This window comes from Paroedura picta, chromosome 4, assembly GCF_049243985.1.
Source record: "Paroedura picta isolate Pp20150507F chromosome 4, Ppicta_v3.0, whole genome shotgun sequence".
Lineage (NCBI taxonomy): Eukaryota > Metazoa > Chordata > Lepidosauria > Squamata > Gekkonidae > Paroedura > Paroedura picta.
Window position 1 is genome coordinate 31409169 of NC_135372.1, and position 19968 is coordinate 31429136.

At 49.5% G+C, this 19968-nt stretch overlaps 1 protein-coding gene across 3 annotated transcripts in view; it reads left to right on the forward strand.

The window, feature by feature from the left end:
- Window positions 1-19968, forward strand: part of KIAA1614 (KIAA1614 ortholog) — a 56571-nt gene that overhangs the window by 28834 nt on the left and 7769 nt on the right. For all 3 annotated transcript variants that reach the window (XM_077332227.1, XM_077332228.1, XM_077332226.1), the window contains 5 exons: window positions 1421-3087; window positions 5425-5608; window positions 10975-11254; window positions 13489-13616; window positions 15772-15956. In XM_077332227.1, the coding sequence (XP_077188342.1) occupies window positions 1421-3087; window positions 5425-5608; window positions 10975-11254; window positions 13489-13616; window positions 15772-15956 (2444 nt within the window). The remainder of the gene's footprint in view (window positions 1-1420; window positions 3088-5424; window positions 5609-10974; window positions 11255-13488; window positions 13617-15771; window positions 15957-19968) is intronic.

Below are 19968 nucleotides of genomic sequence, written 5' to 3' on the forward strand. Positions count from 1 at the left end.
GGATGCCAGTCAGTTATTTGGGCTCTTCCTTGGTCAGTGTAGGAGCCTCTTATGGCGCAGGGTGGTAAGGCAGCTGACATGCTGTCTGAAGCTCTGCCCATGAGGCTGGGAGTTCGATCCCAGCAGCCGGCTCAAGGTTGACTCAGCCTTCCATCCTTCCGAGGTCGGTAAAATGAGTACCCAGCTTGCTGGGGGGTAAAACGGTAATGACTGGGGAAGGCACTGGCAAACCACCCCGTATTGAGTCTGCCATGAGAACACTAGAGGGCGTCACCCCAAGGGTCAGACATGACTCAGTGCCTGCACAGGAGATACCTTTACCTTTTTTTTTTTTACCTTGGTCAGTGTGCATCAATAACATCTACACTGCCCTTTGTGCTTTGCTGGAAATAAAGAAGCTAGATTGACTGGCACAGCATGAGGATCCTGAGCCAGTTTGATGTAGTAGTTAAGAGCGACAGCCTCTTATCCAGAGAGCCGGGTTTGATTCCCTGCTCCTCCTCCACATGCAGCCCTCTGGGTGACCTTGGGCTAGTCACAGTTCTCTTAGAACTGTTCCCACAGAGCAGTGCTGTCAGAGCTCTCTCAGCCCCACCTTCCTCACAGGGTATCTGCTGTGGGGAGAGGAAGGGAAGTCAATTGCAAGCCTCTTTGGGACTCCTTCAGGCAGTGAAAAGCAGGGTATAAAAACCAACTCTTCTTTTTCCAGGTAGCAGAATCTCTGCAGTTGTGATAAATTGCCTTTGGTGGGGAGGGAGACAATGAACGAGGGTTAGAGGTGGTATCTTCAGGTTTGGTTTCGCATGATGCTTCAACATGCATCGGTTATGAATTTGCTGGTTGTCCTGGGCCCCCGGGATGTCCACCTGGCCTCGACCCGGGCCAGGGCTTTGCAGTCCTGGCCCCAACCTGGTGAAATGAGCTCCCAGAAGAGCTGAGGACCCTGTCGGAGTTATCAAACTTTCCGCAGGGCCTGCAAGACGGAGCTCTTCCGCCAGGCATATGGTTGAGGCCGGGGGGAATCCCGGCACTTCCATCAGAGGACCCCCCCCCCCTTCTTTGATGCCTACTAGATCTGGCTCCTCGCTCCCAGCAGAAGAAAACTTGACCCTCCGGTTGAATGGGGGAAGAAAGAGGAGGGAGGGAGGGGATTGGATATGCTGAGCAAGAGGTTGCCATCTATTTTTCCATCTTGAATTGTTGCAAGGGGTGTTTTTATGGGGTTTTATTGTTTTAAATTGTGTGAACCACGGATGGATGAGCAGCGGTAAATCAATCAATCAGTTATTCAGTCAATCAATCAATCAGTCAATCAATAAACCAGATGGTGCCTCTGCCCAGGTCTGGTCCTTAGGCCGGAGGCTGAGAAAGGGCCAATCAGTGTCGCACCAAATCCAGCTGATGCCTGTTTGTGTTGCAGGGATGCCTCTGGGTTTGCTGTTGTGGACACAAGGAACTTCCCCTTGAAGGATGGAGACGCCCACGCTAGCGGGAACCTAAGTGATTCATCCAGCGGGGAATCTAGCTGTGGTCCGCAGGGGAAGCGGGGGCCGTCGCCATCCCGAGTCCGCTTTGAGGATGAATCCGTGCGGGACGCCGAGGTCCGCTACTTGGAACGCCTGCAGCAGCGTCAGAAGCGGGTCTTGGACTCGGTCCTCTTGTCTCTCGGCCAGGGCCCGCTCGCCTCCAAACCAGACCTTTCGGATTATATAAACGGCGACCTGCAACGTAAGCAGAACGGAGAGCAGCCAAACGCTCGGCTTGAAATGCTGGCTCACCCAAGCAGCAGGGGGCGCTCTGAGAAGGGGAAAACTCTCGTGGTCAACGAGGAAGGGAAATGCAGTGCCTGTGGCTCTTACATCACCAGTGCGGCAGCCAATCAGAACCCAAATGCCAGAGTCAACCCAACCGGGAACGTCATGCCGCAAACCTCCAACGCCCCTCCTGAAAGCAAAACTCTAGCACCGGCTACTGAAAACAAAGAGCTCAGCGTATGCCAGGAGGACTCACGAACCAGGACTCTGGGTCCCAAAGGAGCCCCGCTATGGATCCTTCCTTCTCGGCAGCGTGTTTACACAGAACGTATCAGGGAGACTTATATTGGAGAAGTGACTTGCATAGATGACGTGGATTCGGCTTTGGACAGCACCACGGACACGTCAGATAGCTACAGGACGGACAGCGAAGAGGTCGGGACCAACAGCTGCCGGGGAGTGGACAAAAATAGCGGTCATGGCAGTTCTTGTTCTGATCCTAAGGTCAGGGCTGAGTGGGAGAGGCACCGGGTGAACGGCACCTGCAGTACCAGTGGGGAGAAGATCTGGGATAATGGGCACCAAATTAGTCGAGGGGAGGTCCATTCACCTGCTAATGAGATGTGCAACTGTAACTTGAAGGGGGCTCCTGAGGTAAGAGGGCAGGTGACCAAGAGGGCAGCCAGTGGGGTGGAAACCTTTCCCAGAGTTGACCAACCCATGGATCAGTTGCCGCTGATCAAGAAAGGCAAGGCCCCAGGACACACCAGGACAGCCAAGGTTCAGTTGAGGCAGCCTACGCCTGCCATCTCCCCCCACCAGGCGCCTTCCCATTCGGTCCCTGGTGGCGCAACAGATCCTCCAAACGGGAAACCAGTGGAAAGCTCTGATCGGGTTCCTCAGCCAACCAACAACTTAAGCCAGAGCACGCCCATCACAGGCCCGTTGCGGCAGCTGGCGAAGCAAATGGCTGCAGGCTACAACCTAGTGAACCGTGTACCTGCACCCCCCAGCACTGGAAAAGCCCCCTCGTCCCCTTTGCCTTACAGGAGGGCTGTCTTGACAGGCAGCTGCAAGCCTGCCAGTCGGGATCCTGGGCTCACAGACTCTGCCCAAGATCTGTCCCCGAGTAGCTTCCAGGAAAAGGGCGTGTCTGGGCTGCAGGAGCAGTGTGACTTGCCTCTGGGTCCCAAGATGCTCTCCAAGAGTCACCTGCTGGCCTTGTCCACCAATAATTGCAATAACACACATGCCATGGATGAGTCGGAAGCCTCGGTGTTTGCTGCAGAAGAAAACAGCGGGGAGAATCTCCAGAAGTTGGACAAGAAGAAAGGTAAGAGAGGATATGGCCCCGCCCATCCATCTACTAGTTATTATTACTGAGTGGAAGAAGCTCTACATTATTGCTTGCTCTGAGGAATGAAATGCCACTGCTGATACTAACCAGTTTGGGTCAACAGGTTTTTAAATTAATTTTAAGCTTAAATTCAACTCTGTTTTAACTTATTGTATTAAACCACGATATTGTACGCCGCCCTGAGCCAACTAGTCGATTTGGGTGATGTAGAAAAATCAATCAATCAATGAAACGGCAGCTTCCCCCCCCTCTAAAAAAGAAGAGGTTTTATTATACAGTTCACAGATCTCTAATATAGCTATTAAAACAAATGGTGGTATTTATACATGTTTGGTTAACCGGATTCTTTTAGCACCTGGATCCTAGTTTCAATGGCTGAGTCAAAAGTCACCAACAATGAGCAGAAGATGCTCTTTTTTCTCACGCTTCCAGCAGAATATGGATCTGAGCCAACAGTGCGATACGGCAGCTAGGAAGGGTAATGCAATATTAGGCTGCATTGCTGGAAGCGTAGACTCTAGACCAGTAGTTCTCAACCTTCCTAATGCCACAACCCTTTAATACAGCTCTTCATGTTGTGGTGACCCCCAACCATAAAATTATACAAGTGTTCTTTCACAGAAATTAAACAAAACTGACCAACAGTGTGAAGATCCATTGTTCATGATTGTATATAAATTGGTTTTTTTCCTGTGGATTCTCAGTTCAGTTCTGCCTCTTGTCCCACCATGCCGATCTCGCTCTTTTCTGCTGCTCCAGACAGACAAATGCTCTATCTCGATCTACTCTGTTGTGTAGAAGGCACCCCCCCCCACCAAGCTGCGTTGGGCAGGGGGTTGGCCTGTATAGATGGCCTGTATGGCCGCTTCCAACTATATGATTCTACGATTCTATAAGCTGCTTGCCCTGCCGCGACCCCTGTGAAAGGGTTGTTTGACTCCAAAAACAGTCCTGACCCCCAGGTTGAGAGCTGTAGAGCAAGGGAAGTTATAATACCACTCTAGTCTGCATTGATATTGTGTCCATTTGGAATATTATGCCAGCATCCCCAGTGGATATGGGAGTTCCCCGGAACCCAGGCTGCCTCCCCCCCCCCTGCTGATTAGATGGCTAAGAGGGCAACTAACCAGTAGAGGGAGGGAGGTCCAGACTACATTGTCAGCAATGTGGCGACATCACTTCCGGCAGGCACAGGAAGTGATGGCATCACATCAGTGACGTCTGGGCAGCACTCTGATCCTGAAGGCAGAACTCTGGTAAAAGCCACTTTTGTATACCAGAGCGATGCCACAGTGTCACAGAGTGATGACATCACTTGCAGCACATGCCACATTGCAGGCAACATCACCTGAACCTCCCTTCCCCTCCTGGAAAGGTCCCTCAATCCCCTGCTGGTTCCCAGGAAGGACCTGGCAGCATATATGCACACATGTAAGCAAACCTGCCTTATATAGAATTAGACCAGGGGTAGTCAAACTGCAGCCCTCCAGATGTCCATGGACTTGAGCAACTGATAACTAACAAGATTCTTGATACCCTTCAACGCTGTTACTTGGGCAAGCCTTGATAATGAAGCTGGTATAAAACACAGAGGTGTCCGGTGTAGATATGTCATTTGGGTAGCAGAACTGGGATCCTCCAATGTGCTGGAGAGGTTCTGATCCGAGAAGGATCTTGATGAAAAGCTGTGTACGAGGAGTCACTATTTCTGTGCACTAAGGTCAAGTTACAGCTTATCCTGTTAGCCGATGATGCAAAATGTACCCCGAGGCTGTTCAACAAGTGGCAGAAAAAGACACAGTCTGTGTATTGCTGGCTGTACGCCATAATAGAAAAGTGTCTTGAATAAAAGTTCTTCATACAGTTGTCAGCTTAGATATTCGTTGTTCCAATAGATTCAGTTTTAATATTCTTCACTTCAATTCAATGATAGTCTCCAGTTGTCGACTCGGAGCATGCCAGAAAATTATCCGTATAGTTAGCTCGGGATGTTGGCATTGATAGATCTTAAACCCTGGAAAATCAAGTGAAGGGCAGCACCTTTTATATAAAGATATCTGTGCCTGGAGAAGAATTATCGAAACAAGCTGAACTAGCTACTTGTCGCTACACTACCACTGGAGACTATAACTGAAGTTAAGACTATCAAAACGGAACCTATTGGAATAAAGAATATCTGAGCTGACAACTGTATGAAGACTTTTTCTTCAAGACGCCTTTCTATTATGGTATTTTTCTGTGGTTTGATCGTGTATCTGTTTTTGTGTACTATTGCTCAACGAATGGCAAGAGGATGTGTTTGTGTCCCGACAGGTCCGTTGTCCTCGTTGTGTGCTGCTCCCCCTGCTGCTCCCAAGGCCATCAGTTCCACAGCCGTCGCTGTCTCCCTGATGGCCGAGGAGGCCAAGGCCACCGTCCCCGCTCAGCCACATGTCAGGGAAGCTCCAAAAGTGGAGGCAAAGAAGACCAAGCCGGCGCGACTGGGTACAGCCCAAGGGTGAGTGAACTAATCGCATGTAATCCTGAAGTCACTGAGGACAGGAGAAGCCCATGTAGCAAAGGCTGGCCCTGAATGCAAATTTGGAACCTTAGCAGTACGTGGAAAACTGTTTCCGGAAGCTTCCACTCAGTTCTGGAGTTTCCTTTCCTGTGGAAATTTACTTGCATGTCTTTGGTGTAGTGATGAGGAGTGCGGACTTCTAATCTGGCATGCCAGGTTCGATTCTGCGTTCCCCCACATGCAGCCAGCTGGGTGACCTTGGGCTCACCACAGCACTGATCAAGCTGTTCTGACTGGGCAGGAATATCAGGGCTCTCTCAGCCTCACCTTCCTCACAGGGTGTCTGTTGTGGGGAGAGGAAAGGGAAGGCGACTGTAAGCCGCTTTGAGCCTCCTTCAGGTAGAGAAAAGCGGCATATAAGAACCAACTCTTCTTCTTCTTCTTCTTCTTCTTCTTCTTCTTCTTCTTCTTCTTCTTCTTCTTCTTCTTCTTCTTCTTCTTTTAAGAATGGTGAAAAGGCAGTTTTTATAAAAGTGATGGTTGCTGAGAGTAAGGTGAGATAGGTTTAAGCCAGCCTTTTTTTACTGTTGAGAAATCCCTGAAACATTCCTCAGACTTTGAGAAACCCCAGAAGTGGTGCGATTGTGCAGAGTATGATCATGCCACCTGATAAATGTTTAACTAATTAAAAAAAATTGTTGGCCATATATGGTCATGTCAGCCTCCCTCTCCCAGTGGCCAATGATAGGCCTGGAGGGGGTGGGGAGGGGCCATGGGTGGGCATGTCCACAGCTCTGCTTCCCAACCATATTTGCATGATCACACCACTTCTGGGGTTTCTTGAAGAATGTTTCAGTGGTTCTCAACGGTAAAAAAGTTGAAAGAGATTGCTCTACAGGCATCCTGCTCCTTGCAAGTCCAACAAGGAAAGAGCCAGAGAACAAAGAGCACAGGGAGAGAGGGAGGAGTCAGAGAGAAGTTCCCAGATTAGACAAAAGTATCTCAGTCATGAAGAAGGCAACACTGAGACATAACGAGACCAATACATCACCCCACTGAATCGCCGTACTACAATAGGTGCCACCAAGGCAAAGTTTTTAAATCAGTCCTCTTCTCCCCTGCGCTTGAGTTTTCTCTGTATATGTTCTACATTTCCTTCCCGCCTGCACAGCTGTGTTCCTGAAACTGTGTTCCCAAAACTGGGGGTCCCCTGCCAGCACATATATCACTGAAAACACATCAAACTGTAATTATTTAGGCCTTTGTCCTTTTGTGCAACCTTACAGTGGCTCCCCACCACTGAACCCTTTTTGGCTACTGGCCAGTGTCAGCAGCCTCTTGGGGGAAAACAAAACCCTTCTGGAATCCTGGCAGAGTCCAGGAGGTGAAGTGAAGCACTCTGGGGTGGGAGCCTGGAGCAGGCCTGATGTGGAGGCCGAAGTGTTAGGACTGGGTCAGATTGATCCACCTTTTCCTTTCCTTTCTGCCTCTCTAAACAGCTGCGTGGAGGATCATGGGAGCTGTGTAGATAAAAGCCGTGTGGGACGAGGGCTGGGGCAGAAAGAAGTGAGGGATCCAACCCACTGTCTGTTTATAGGTGATATATTGTTTGGAGCAAGGACAAACAGGCTCACCCCTTCCTTTTATGGCAGCAGATCTGACGGTCTCCCACACTTCCCAAAAGTGCAAGCAGCTTTTTGCTTCCTACTAATCATTGTGCAGCCCTTATTTTGCAAAGAAACAGAGATTGTGGGGCGTAGCCTTGGATCCCATGGAGCCATACTGCCATCCATGGTAATTTCCTCTAGTGCCAGAAGGCTTTTGCTGACGCAGGATCCTTTTCTGCCTCAAAAAAGGCTTCTTATAATGGAGAAGAGAAGAAGAGCTGGAATTTTTTAATACCCTGCTTTTCACTACCTGAAGGAGGCCTAAAGCAGCTTACAAACCTCTTTCCCTTCCTCTCCCCACAACAGACACCCTGTGAGGTAGGTGAAACTAAGAGAGCTCTAAGAGACCTGCTCTGCGAGAACAGCTCTGAAAGAACTGTGACTAACCCAAGGTGACCCAGCTGGCTGCATGTGGAGAAGGAGCAGGGAATCAACCCCTGGTTCTCCATATTAGAGTCCTCTGCTATTAACCACGACAGCACCCTGGCTCACAGGAAGAGAGTGCTGCAATTAGCCAAGCAAGTCTGCATGTACCCTTGTTTCCATCTTTGTTTTTGCAACGGTGAGGGGGCTACAGTAGGGACCAGAACCACCTTCTGTGACTCACATCCCAAGCTCTCCACTGTATCACACTGGCTGTTGCCTCAGATGGCTTGCTTGTAGCACCAGCACCTGTAAAACGCAGCAGGGCTCCTTAGGCTGTCCTGCACATCCTGCTTGCTGGAAGCAAAGACTCCATCCTTCGTGCTGTCTGCCACCATCCCCTCTCTTCTTCTGTGCTGCTTGCAGCCTGCCCAGGTCCAGCTGGTTCTGCAGCTCCTTCCCTCTCTCTCTCTCTCTCTCTCTCTCTCTCCCTCCCTCCCTTCCTCCATCCCTCTCTCTCTCTCCTTCCCTCCCTCCCTCCCTCTCTCTCCCTCTCTTTCTGCTTTGGCGTTTGACTCTCTCTGTCTGCCGTGCCTCCCCAATTCTTCCGCCATCCTGACTCCCCCCCCCCCACACACAACCTGCCCCAGCTTTAACCCGCTTTGCTTTTTCTGCCCAAATCCACAGAAAGCAGTTGTTATGGCTACACATGGCAATCCCCAGAAATTAAGCCTCTGCCATTTCACCCCGGGATTATATCCATATGCACTTTTGTTGACTGCAAAACAAACTCAGATTTTCAGCAACCTCAGATTACACAGACCAGGCAGCAGCCAAATTTTGCAGAATGACGCACACATAATTCTGATCATCTCATTATAATTTGCTAATTGCTTGACCTAGCCAGTGCAATATCATGAGAGAAAAATTCAAGTGTAGTGTTGCTAGGAACATAACAGCTTTTCAAAAAGTATTTCAGCGAAATGGACCCATAGTGGGAGAATGCATACAAAACAGGGATGAGTCCTTGGGGAAAGTGGGGGCAGGGGAGTTATCACAATCTCTGGGAAAGAGAAAAGGGGAATGAAGAAAAGAAGAAAAAGTCTCTTTGAACCTGTTCCAGAAGGCTGTTAACTAAAATGACAAAATCATTTGAGGACTTTATTCAAGAGAAAACACCTTTGAAAACGGTGGGACCTCATTTCTTATGAAATGCGAAGGTGCTCTGTGTGGCATCGTAATTAAGAGCAGCAGCCTCTAATCCGGAGAACCAGGTTTGATTCCCTGCTCCTCCACATGCAGCCAGATGAGTGGCCTTGGATATTTCACAGATCTCTTAGAGCTGCTCTTGCAGTTTTCTTAGAGTCCTCTTGGCCCCACTTTCCTCCCAGTGTGTCTGTTGTGGGGGAGAGGAAGGAAAAAGTGTTAGTAAGCTGTTGTGGGACTCCTTCAGGTAATAAAAAGCAGAATATAAAATTGTGGCTCTTCTTTTGTAAAGTGCTGATCCCCCATTCCACTTCATCTAGAGATCTCCTGGAAGTACAATTACAGCTTGGTGTCGTTGTTCAGAGTGGCGGACTCTAATCTGGAGTACCGGGTTTTATTCCCTGCTAGGGTTGGGCGCTTCAGTGTCTGAAGTGGCTACTCGTGCCCGAACTAGCCAGCGCTGCATTGCAAGGGAGGGGGAAAGCGCGGGCATTGATGCGCCGACCAGCGCACACACGCAGGGACAGAGCTCTGCACCTGTGTGTATGTGTGCTGACCGGCGTGTTGACGCCCGTGCCTCCCCTACACCCCCCCCCCGCCCACAATGTGGTGCTGGCTGCTTCAGACGCCGATGTGCCCAACCTTATTCCCTGTTCCTCCACATGCAGCCAGTTGAATAACTTTGGCCCATGCATAGTTCCCTTAAAGCTCTCTCAGCTCCATCTACCTCACAGGTGTCTGTTGTGGGAAGAGGAATAGAAGGTGATTGTAAGCTGCATTGGGACTCCTTCAGGTAGTGAAAAGGAGGGTACAAAACCCCAGGTCATTTTCTTCCGTAATCTATATATAAAATGTCCTCAACATCATCACACTTCCATATGACTAGGAAACAAAATCCATGCTGACATTAGGCACATGATGGACCGGGTTTGCTATGTAGCATTATCAATGGCATGAATATTTACCACGTAGACCCATTTGTACTAATTCATTCACTCACTCACTCACTCACCTTTATTGGCATTCCAGAATATTGCAAAATATATTTGGCAGAAAGAGCAGGGGAAAATATAAATAGACAGCAGCAAAACAGTTAAATACACACTTCAAAAAAGTTTACTTCTGACTTTAAGTACTCCCAACTAAAAATTTAGCGGCTGTGGCCATAATCTCAGGTGAAGGATCGTTTAATAGATATTGCAACCAGCTATCAGGTGACCTCAGAAATGGGTGGAAAACTGGTGTCCAAAGCCCCAAAATACAGGCAGGGGATTCTTTGCCTTTGTGAGGGTGGTGTGTCGACTGCCCCCTGGTGCCCTTCTTAAACAGCACCCTCGAGTACGACTTAACTGTGGTTTTGCAATGGGTGGAGGCAGTATTTGGTCCTTTGCAATCGCTACGGAGACAATCCTACATACTTTAGAAGCCAGGACAGGAATGCAGTTCCATTTTAGACTGGAAGTTCCGATTAGGACTGTCCTGATGCGGAATTCCAGTCCTTTTCCTTCTATAGTCCCACTAGGATATGTGTGTATGTGTGTGTGAAGTGCTGTCAAGTCACACCCTACTTACCCAGGGGTTTTAAATTACATGAAGTGATTTGCCTCTGGCTTCCTGTGCAGTCTTTTCCTTGGAGGACTCCCTTCCAAGTTCTCACCCTGCTTAGCTTCTGAAATCTAAAAAGAGCTACGCCATGCTGCCTTCCCTCCCCAGACCAGGCTCTGGTCTGGCTCTAATATCCTGCTATAGCCCCGGCCTGGGGCGGGAAGGATAGCCCAGGCAAGGCCGATCCCATCAAATCTCTGGAGCTAATCAGGGCTGACCTTGGCTAGTATTTGGAGGGGAGACCTCCAAGGACGTAGGTGGAGTTTCACCCAGGAGTCATGATGAGGAGGCAGCCAATGGCAAGCCACCTCCGAATGTCCAGGTGCCAGGGAATCCTCAGATCTCCTGGCTTGCCACACACACCATATGACAAGTAAGTCTGGCTCTGGGGCCTGCCTTTTCTTTTTGCGTGTGTGTTATTAGAACACCTTCCCTTTATTTGTTGCTCTCATTTTGGGTACTCTGAATCCGGGCTTAGTCCAAGTCCTCCCTATGTTAACTCTGGATTCCTTTCCCTTTCAGCAAACCCTTAGAAGCCTACCCAGAGCCAAACAGGAAGCTGTTTGCCAAAAAAGGGGGCAGTGCCAGCACCTCTTCCTCCTCCTCCGCGTCCGGACTAAAGCGATTCTTCACCTCCTTGAGCCAGAGCACCAAGCAGCGGCTGGGCAGGTTCCGCTGCTACAGCATGGAACAGATCCCCACCGCCAGGGCAGAAGCTCCACCGGTGCCTGAGGAAGAAGTTGTCGGCACCATGAGCCCCCCCAAAATGAAGAAAGCACCTTCTCTGCAGTCCTTGCGGCTGGTGAGTCAAGGGCAAATCTTGGGCATGCCATAGATCTTCAGGCCCAAAGCAGTGGAACATGGTTTGTGCAGAGCAGGCGTTCTCAAGCTGTGACTCAGGGAACGGCAAGGTCTCTACCAGGGGGATATCCGGCATGTGGGCACATGCTTTCCGAAAGTCAGTTTTTCTCCGCCTCCCCCTGCAAACTCCCCCCAGTTTGCACCTACAGGAGGGTAGCAGGTAGCAGGTTCCAGGAGCTGATGTCTAGGCCCTCAAGATTAGATTTTCTCAATTTTTTAATCATTGAGAACCCCTCCATTTTAACCATTGAGAACATTGAGAACCCCTCAGGCTTTGAGAAACCCCAGAAATGGCGAGATTGTGCAGAAGATGGTTGGGAGGAATAGCTCTGTACACACCCACTCAGGGCCCCTCCCCTTCCCACCCCCTGCAGGCCCATCATTGGCCGTTTATCACCCGATAAATGTTTAACAAATTTTTAAAATATATTAAAAATTAATTAACTCCCACCCATTCGGGAAACCCTTGCAGGACCGTCAAGAAAGATTCACTCTGCCACCCCTACCCCCCTTTTCACTATCCAGACTCCACACAATCACTCCATCTTGTGTTCTCAGAAATTTGTCTCTCTGGCCCCACTTCTCATTAGGTGAGTTCTTGGTCGGCTGGGGCAATGGCGAGGCACAGGAGGCCTGCCTCAGTGGGCCACTTGAATAGAACATGTGCCAGACCCCAGAGTCCTCTGTAACATCCTGGTCCTTCCTTGCTCTTTGGAAGCTGAGTCACTGCTGCTTCTGCATTGCTTTTTTGCAGCTGTGAATATGGAGCTTCCACAAGGACAAGAAGAAGAAGAGTTGGTTCTTATATGCCGCTTTTCCCTATCCAAAGGAGGCTCAAAGCGGCTTACAGTCACCTTCCCTTTCCTCTCCCCACAACAGACACCCTGTGAGGTGGGTGAGGCTGAGAGAGTCCTGGTATTCCTGCTCAGAACAGCTTTATCAGGGCAGTGGTGAGCCCAAGGCCACCTAGCTGGCTGCATGTGGGGAGTGCTGAATCGAACCCGACATGCCAGATTAGAAGTCCGGACTCCTAACCACTACACCAAACTGGCTTTCAAAGGAGTTTCCACATGTGGGATGTTCTTGTGTGCTTTTCCTTTTTCTCCTTTTCTCTAAGTAGTGCTCTGCAGCAACTGTGCATTGATGCTGGGGGATGGGGGGGGGACGGGATGGGATGGTCATCATAGTTCCTTGGCAGCTCATAACCAGCATTCCCTCTAAACTGGGGGCACAAGCGGCCGCTCATTAACACCAGAAGTCCCACTCAGCAGTGGTCTGGAGCCGTGCAGGGACTCGCACTGCCCATTGTCCATTTTAGGATTTCAGCCGCTCCATTCTGCTCAGGGTGTGAGCTGCTCTGCTGACTGGGCGAGGGTACGGGACATAGAGGGAACATTGCTTATGACCCCCTCTTTTTTGGGTGGGTTTTTCTTCATGCATGTGCTATAGCACCGTACGGGTCTGCTAAATATTTGAAATAGATGGGACAAGAGGACACTCCTGCATTATTGCACTATTGCACTATTCCTGTTAACATTTCTGGAAGCCCTTCAGAGGCACAGCTGGAGAAAATGTTGGGGAAATGACAGCTGCAAGGGGCTCACGGCAGGAAAATGGCCATCAAAATGCCCCCTGTTCCTGCCAGGTAGTGGCTAAAACAGTGCCCTTTCAAAAAAGATTAAAGAGGGGTTGGGAAAGGGCATATTAAGGAAGACGAAAACCTGGAAACATGACCCACTGGGACCCAATGGACAGTGCGTATGACACCCAGCTGCACTGGCTCCAGATGGGAGATGGGATAAGATTCAAGGTTTTGGGACTAACCTTTAAAACCCTAAATGGACTAGGACTGGCACTTCTGCCAGACCGTCTCTTCCACTATGCCTCCCCAAAGAGCATCGAGGTCATCAGGCCAAAATACGCTTAGGATCATCGGCCCAAAAGAAGTGAGATTGGGCTTGATCCCGGCCTGGTGGAAATAACCCGACGTTTGTTTTGGGGTGGTTCCCATTTTTAACACCCACATCTCGCAAGGGGCGCATGCAGCTGCCACATTATTTGACTGGTGGAATAACCCTGGAACTGCATATCCCGCATTCTGCTCAGACACTTCTTCACCCAGCCGTGCTCCTTAAGCTCTTGTTCCGACTCTCAGTGCTTTCATTCCCCCACTAGGTGTCACCCTTCCACCAGCCACGCAAGTCCTCTTCCGTTCAAAATCTGCACTCCCTGTTGAGCAAGACTGACCGATCCAGCCTCTACCAGCCGGGGGAAGCAAAGGATAGTACACCTGTGCCTGACAGGTAAGGACTGGAAGTCAAAAGAATGGTCATCCTTTCCACGTTAAATCCATCTTTTGTCTTAACTTGTTCTTCTGGAATGCTCTGAATTCCATAGGTTTGGATCCTGCTAGGGATGGATGGTTATACCTGGCCTTTGTCCATTCACAGAGAAAGATTAAATGCTCATAAAACACTAACTGTTGTGACTGGGCAGGCGTGCAACCTGGTAGTAAAGTTTCTTTGAAACAATTGCTGAACCGCAGATCCAGTTCTTTACCGAGTACAGATCCTGATTAGATTTATGAATGAACCCTGAGGTTGAAGGGGGCCACGCAGAATTGGCTTGAATGATTGTTTTGCTGCTTAAAATCTGATACTACATGGATCCAGCTTAGCCAGTAAGCTAGGTTTGTGATCAGAATGACTGTATCCAAATGCAGATGCGATTCTGGAGCAGTTTTGTCTTAAATAAAAGCCATGTTTTCTTTACTTAGGGATGTTGTGGAGAGGACACAGTGGTGGAAATTTTGATATATGGGTTATTGATAAGTATGCTGCAAGCAGGAAAAAGTATCCTTGGAGGGCGAGTGGGAGGTAAAACCACGTGCTGAATGCTGTAATCTTTAGCATATTTCCCTGGAAGTAAGGACCTACTTACAGATTAGATATGAGCCTCTTGTGGCGCAGAGTGGTAAGGCAGCCGTCTGAAAGCTCTGCCCATGAGACTGGGAGTTCAATCCCAGCAGCTGGCTCAAGGTTGACTCAGCCTTCCATCCTTCTGAGGTCGGTAAAATGAGGACCCAACTTGCTTGCTGGGGGGTAAACGGTAATGACTGGGGAAGGCACTGGCAAACCACCCCGTATTGAGTCTGACACGAAAACGTTGGAGGGCGTCACCCCAAGGGTCAGACATGACTCGGTGCTTGCAGGGATACCTTTCCCTTTCCCTTTACAGATTAGATTTTCCCCTCGAGATCCGGCGAGGTGTAGTGGTTAAGAGCAGCAGACTCTGGTCTGGAGAACTGTGTTTGATTCCCCACTCCTCCACATGAATCCTGCTGGGTCAGTCACTATTCTCTCAGAGCTCTCTTGGCCCCACCAATCTCCCAGGGTATCTGTTATGGGGAGGGGAAGAGACAGCGGTTGTAAGCCACTTTGAGACTCCTTAGGGTAGAAAAAAGCGGGGTATAAAAACCAGCTCTTCTTCTGCATGAAACATGATTTTTTTTTAAGTGTCCCCCCCCCCAAGGAACTCAGTTCCCAGATGGGTGAAACCTAATTTGGATTGGGACCCCTGTGTTCAAAAACTGGCTTCAATCATTCTGCCTACTCCCACCCCGCTGATTTCCTGACTTGGATTATCCCTGGTGGGGCTCTGTTTGTTCCTTGGTTCTCCATGTACATGAAGGTTTTCCCAGTGAGGCTAATAACACCCCCTCAGGGCTATTTTTGGTTGGGGAAATGGCAAGGGGAGGGGACAAAGCATCTTTTCCCCGTACACTGTGGTATTGATCAGAATCAGTATCTGTACACTTAGGGATTGAGTTCCCAGCAGGGATCTTGCACGTCTAGGGATCTGATGGTCTTTGGGTCAGCTCTAGACCCAGCCTGAGGATGGTGTATTGTGTAGCTAGGTCCTGTTAAGCCTCACTGAACACTCTGGAATTTTCCCAAGTCAACATCGGGACTCATTCCGCACACATTGGCCAGTGCACTTATAATGTGCTTTTGCATCTGGATTTTCCTGTGCGAAACAGAAAAATCTACTTCCTAAGTGCACTAAAAGTGCGTTATCCAACACATGCAGAATGAGCCTAGGATGCAGTATTTAATCTGAAGTCCTGGTTGCTACCTTTTCCTTTTAATGCAGGGGTAGTCAACCTGTGGTCCTCCAGATGTCCGTGGACTACAATTCTCATGAGCCCCTGCCAGCAAATGTAGTCCATGGACATCTGGAGGACCACAGGTTGACTACCCCTGTTTTAATACATTTCTGTACAGTGATACAGGCTGGAAAAGAAATAATCTTACAAAACTGGTGCAGAGAAGTTGGAGTCTGTGATTCGCAGAACAGTTCATTATGCACCGTTCCAGCCTTCATGCCTTCTGGTTCTACCCTTGAAGAGTCTTTCCTCACCTTCCGGTGTTTGTTTCTGGTTTGGCTCATTCCTTCCAGGAAAGCGGGCGCCCGTCCCAGGCGTTCCCTCAGCGTAGAGGACATTGGCTCCCCAAACTTGGTAAGAACCGTTGGACGGGTGGTGGAGGCCTTCCCCGATGGAACCAGCCAGCTAGAGTTGCAGCGCCCCCCGCAGGGTACCTTCGGATTCCGTGTCTCCTCAGGAAACGGGCGTCCTGATACAGGTGAGGTGTGTTCCATGACCCTAACGTCCTGCTGCCACCTTTCCCAATCGCCAGAATCTTGTAGCAGCGAAAGAGTCATCATCGATTGGCATAGATGTCGATTACAAGCACACTTTCAGGCCTTTGCCAGAATTGCCAGACCAAGTCAAGTTTCCCTCCTTTTAGAACCAGGTCCAACCCCACGCCCCCATTCCAGTTGCCTGTTCCCAGGTGCACCCTCCCCCCATGCATAACCCATTTGTTCCCCATGATCCTTGCAGAAAGCATGAGAGGCAAGACGCAGGCGTAAGAATCCAAAGCTCTCACGCAACCCAAGGCCACAGGCTTGAGAATACAAAAGAATAACACAGCAGAGCTGTTTTCAAGCTCTCCACCTCCTCCTCCACCCCTGCCCTCTGCCAGGCAAGGTGCCGCACTCCCACTTTACCAGTTGGCAGGATTCATTGCATCGCCCATCCTTGACACTTGACAAGACTCATGGCGTGGGCATTGTGAAAAAAGGGTGCCATCCATTCCCTTTTTATGCTGTTACCGCCTTTTATGGAGTTGTCAGTGTACAGGTGGTTCCCTGCCTCCTCTGCCCACCCCTGGACGATCATTAATATTTGTTTTTACTGGTTTTAATTTGCATTCCAAACCCCTCAAAAGTGCCTCATATAATAATTATATTACAGCAACACCCTGAGCCGACATGTTGGGTGGGACAGTATAGAAATCGAATGGATGGATGGATGGATGGATGGATGGATGGATGGATGGATGGATGGATGGATGGATGGATGGATGGATGGATGGATGGATGGATGGATGGATAGGGATGGATGGATGGATAGATAAGTGGATGGATGGATGGATGGATGGATGGATGGATGGATAGGTAGATAGGTAGATAGGTAGATGGATGGATGGATGGATGGATGGATTGGATGGATGGAGGGAGGGAGGGAGGGAGGGAGGGAGGGGTGGATGGATGGATGGATGGATAGGTAGATAGGTAGATAGGTAGATAGGTAGATAGGTAGATAGGTAGATGGATGGATGGATGGATGGATGGATTGGATGGATGGAGGGAGGGAGGGAGGGAGGGAGGGGTGGATGGATGGATAGGTAGATAGGTAGATAGGTAGATGGATGGATGGATGGATGGATGGATGGATTGGATGGATTGGATGGATGGATGGAGGGAGGGAGGGAGGGAGGGAGGGAGGGAGGGGTGGATGGATGGATGGATGGATGGATAGGTAGATAGGTAGATGGATGGATGGATGGATTGGATGGATGGATGGAGGGAGGGAGGGAGGCAGGGGTGGATGGATGGATGGATGGATGGATGGATGGATGGATGGATGGATGGATGGATGGATGGATGGATGAATGAATGAATGAATGAATGAATGAATGAATGAATGAATGAATGAATGATGGTACAGCTTTATTGACCGTAGTCTTAAGCTGAACCACACTAATATTTATAAATCTCGCTTTTCCCCCCTAAGCCTATCTTTATTTTTTTTAATTACTTTATGCTGAATTACAAAAAGTCCAAAAGGCCAAGGTCTTAGTAATATTCAGATCATTATCCTGCAGAAGAAAGAGAAAAAAAACCTGGTCGCTGCTCATAACCTCATCCTTCTCTCACAATTGAGTTATTTGTCTCTGTCTGTCTTCACGAAATAAAGGGCATTCAAGGACTGTCAGCCAAGGTCTCCCATCTTCCCCACATTACAAAGGCACCAAGCTCCTGAAAGAGAAAGTCCTGCAAATCAGCCTTTTAATTCAGGCGATGGGACGGCATTTAAGCTGGCGGCCAAAAAATATTACAGCATCTGGGAACAGTCAATACTGGAAGAGGGACTGGAGGTTCTGTCTAATCAATTATAGGAAAGAGAATGCACTTTTCTGGCACACGGATTTGTACTTCCAAAATCGAACTTTAATAACTGCCTTTTAACCTGTGCCAACGATAGTTTATCAGTCTGCACAGAGAAGGAAAAAGCAGGCATAAAGCTTAACCGTTCCGATCTTCGATCAACTCCACCTCTTCCAGTTACCCTGAAAGGAGTCTTTCATATTCTAAGGAGGAACTCAGATTTATCATCAAACAGGGGTAGTCAAACTGCGGCCCTCCACATGTCCATGGACTACAATTCCCATGAGCCCCTGCCAGCGAACGCTGGCAGGAGCTCATGGGAATTGTACTCCATGGACATCTGGAGGGCCACAGTTTGACTATCCTTGTTCTAGATCGTAGCTTGGGGCAGGGGTCGCCAACTGCTGCAGAAAAATTCAAGTAGCCCCTGGAAGACCCAGGATTTTGGAAATCATCTGCTCAAGACATTAATGTTTTATTTTCCGTAAGGCTTTCCTCCGTGCTTCTTTGCTTTGTCTTTGGTGCTCTTCTTAGTCCCATGTTGCGTTTGCACGATAACATAAAACCTGGTAATGTGCCTGCACACAGGGAGAGTAGCTTGAAATATATTGTTTCTAATAACTTGGAGGTCGCTGTCATGCAATAAAAGCCCGACAATGTAGGATAGTAGTATATGAACGGAGTCCGTTGTGGCTTGGCCATTCCTTACACTTCCAGCGTGGTGTGGTGGTCAAGAGTAGCAGCTTCTAATCTGGAGAAACAGTTTTGATTCCCCACTTCTCCACCTGCAGCCGGCTGGGTGACTTTGGTCTAGTCATAGTTCTCTTAGAGCTGTTCTTGCAGAGCAGTTCTGTCAGAGCTCTCTCAGCTTCACCGGCCTCAGGGGTTGTCTGTTGTGAGGAGAGGAAGAGAATGCGATGGTAAGTTGCATTGGGACTCCTTTGGGTAGAGCAGCGGTTCTCAACTTTCCTAATACAGTTCCTCATGTTGTGGTGACCCCCAACCATAAAATTAAGCAAGTGTTCTTTCACAGAAATTAAACCGAAACTGGCCAACGGCATGAAGATCCATTGTTCATGATTGTATATCAATTGGCGGGTTCCTTCAGGAGGAGCGGTAACAGTGGCAGCCCCCCCCCCCAAACAAGCTGCTCGCCCTGCCACAACCCCTATGAAAGGATCGTTCGATCCCCAAAGGGGTCCCGACCCCCAGGTTGAGAACCACTGGGCTAGAGAAAAGCAGGGTTTAAAAACCCAGCTTTCCCCCCCCTCTTCTCCATCCAAACAGTTGTTGTTGTGAGACGTCAAGATCAGTTTCCTCCCCTCCCTTCTCCCCAGCACTTTAGGCCCCGTCCGCAGGCCCCCTTCTCCTCCAGGCACGCCCTCACTTTGGCATGCCTACTCTGCACTGATGTGACTCCCCATGAGAGACAGATTCCGGGAGTCGCCCAGAGGCCCTGTCCTGCTGGATTCCCCAGTGTCGGCCGCTCTTTCGGCTGAGCCTCTTCCAAAGTGGGTCAGATGGCAGGAGTAATTGGGCACAGATGTTCCCAGGTCCTTTTTCCCAGGCAGGCTCTTGGGAAGGTCGCAATATTCGGGATGATGACAGATGCTCGTCCTGGCCTCGAGCACTTTATTCCAGGAACTGTTGTTTCCGATGCCATACCCGGGATTGCGGTCTCCACCCTGGGAGGTGTCACAGATGAGCTGGGGGTGCACCGAGACTGATGGCTCCGCGGCTCGGTTTATTTCCTGCCCCCCCCTCCCAAGCCTCTGTGTCCTTAAAGAGGAAACATAGTCTGACTTGAAGGATGTGGCATCTCAAATGCAGCCAGATGCTTTGCCTCTGAGCCCCCCCTCCCCTTCCACAAAAAAGGTGAGGAGGGATTTAGAGGTGCAAGCTCCTGTTTTAAAGCTTCCTTGTGTGCCCATTTTTCACTTTTAAACCACCCTCTTGCCCCTTTCATGGGGAGTGGGAGGTAGGATTATCCTCTGGTCCTAGCAGGGCAGGAGGCAGCCAGCTAAACACCAGGCCCAGACTGGGGCTTGTGGAATAAACGTGAAGCTCTTCACCTACCACCCACTTCCCCTCCCTTGAGCATGTCCTCAGCCTTGCTTTATCCCTGGCTGTGAACAGGGTTGC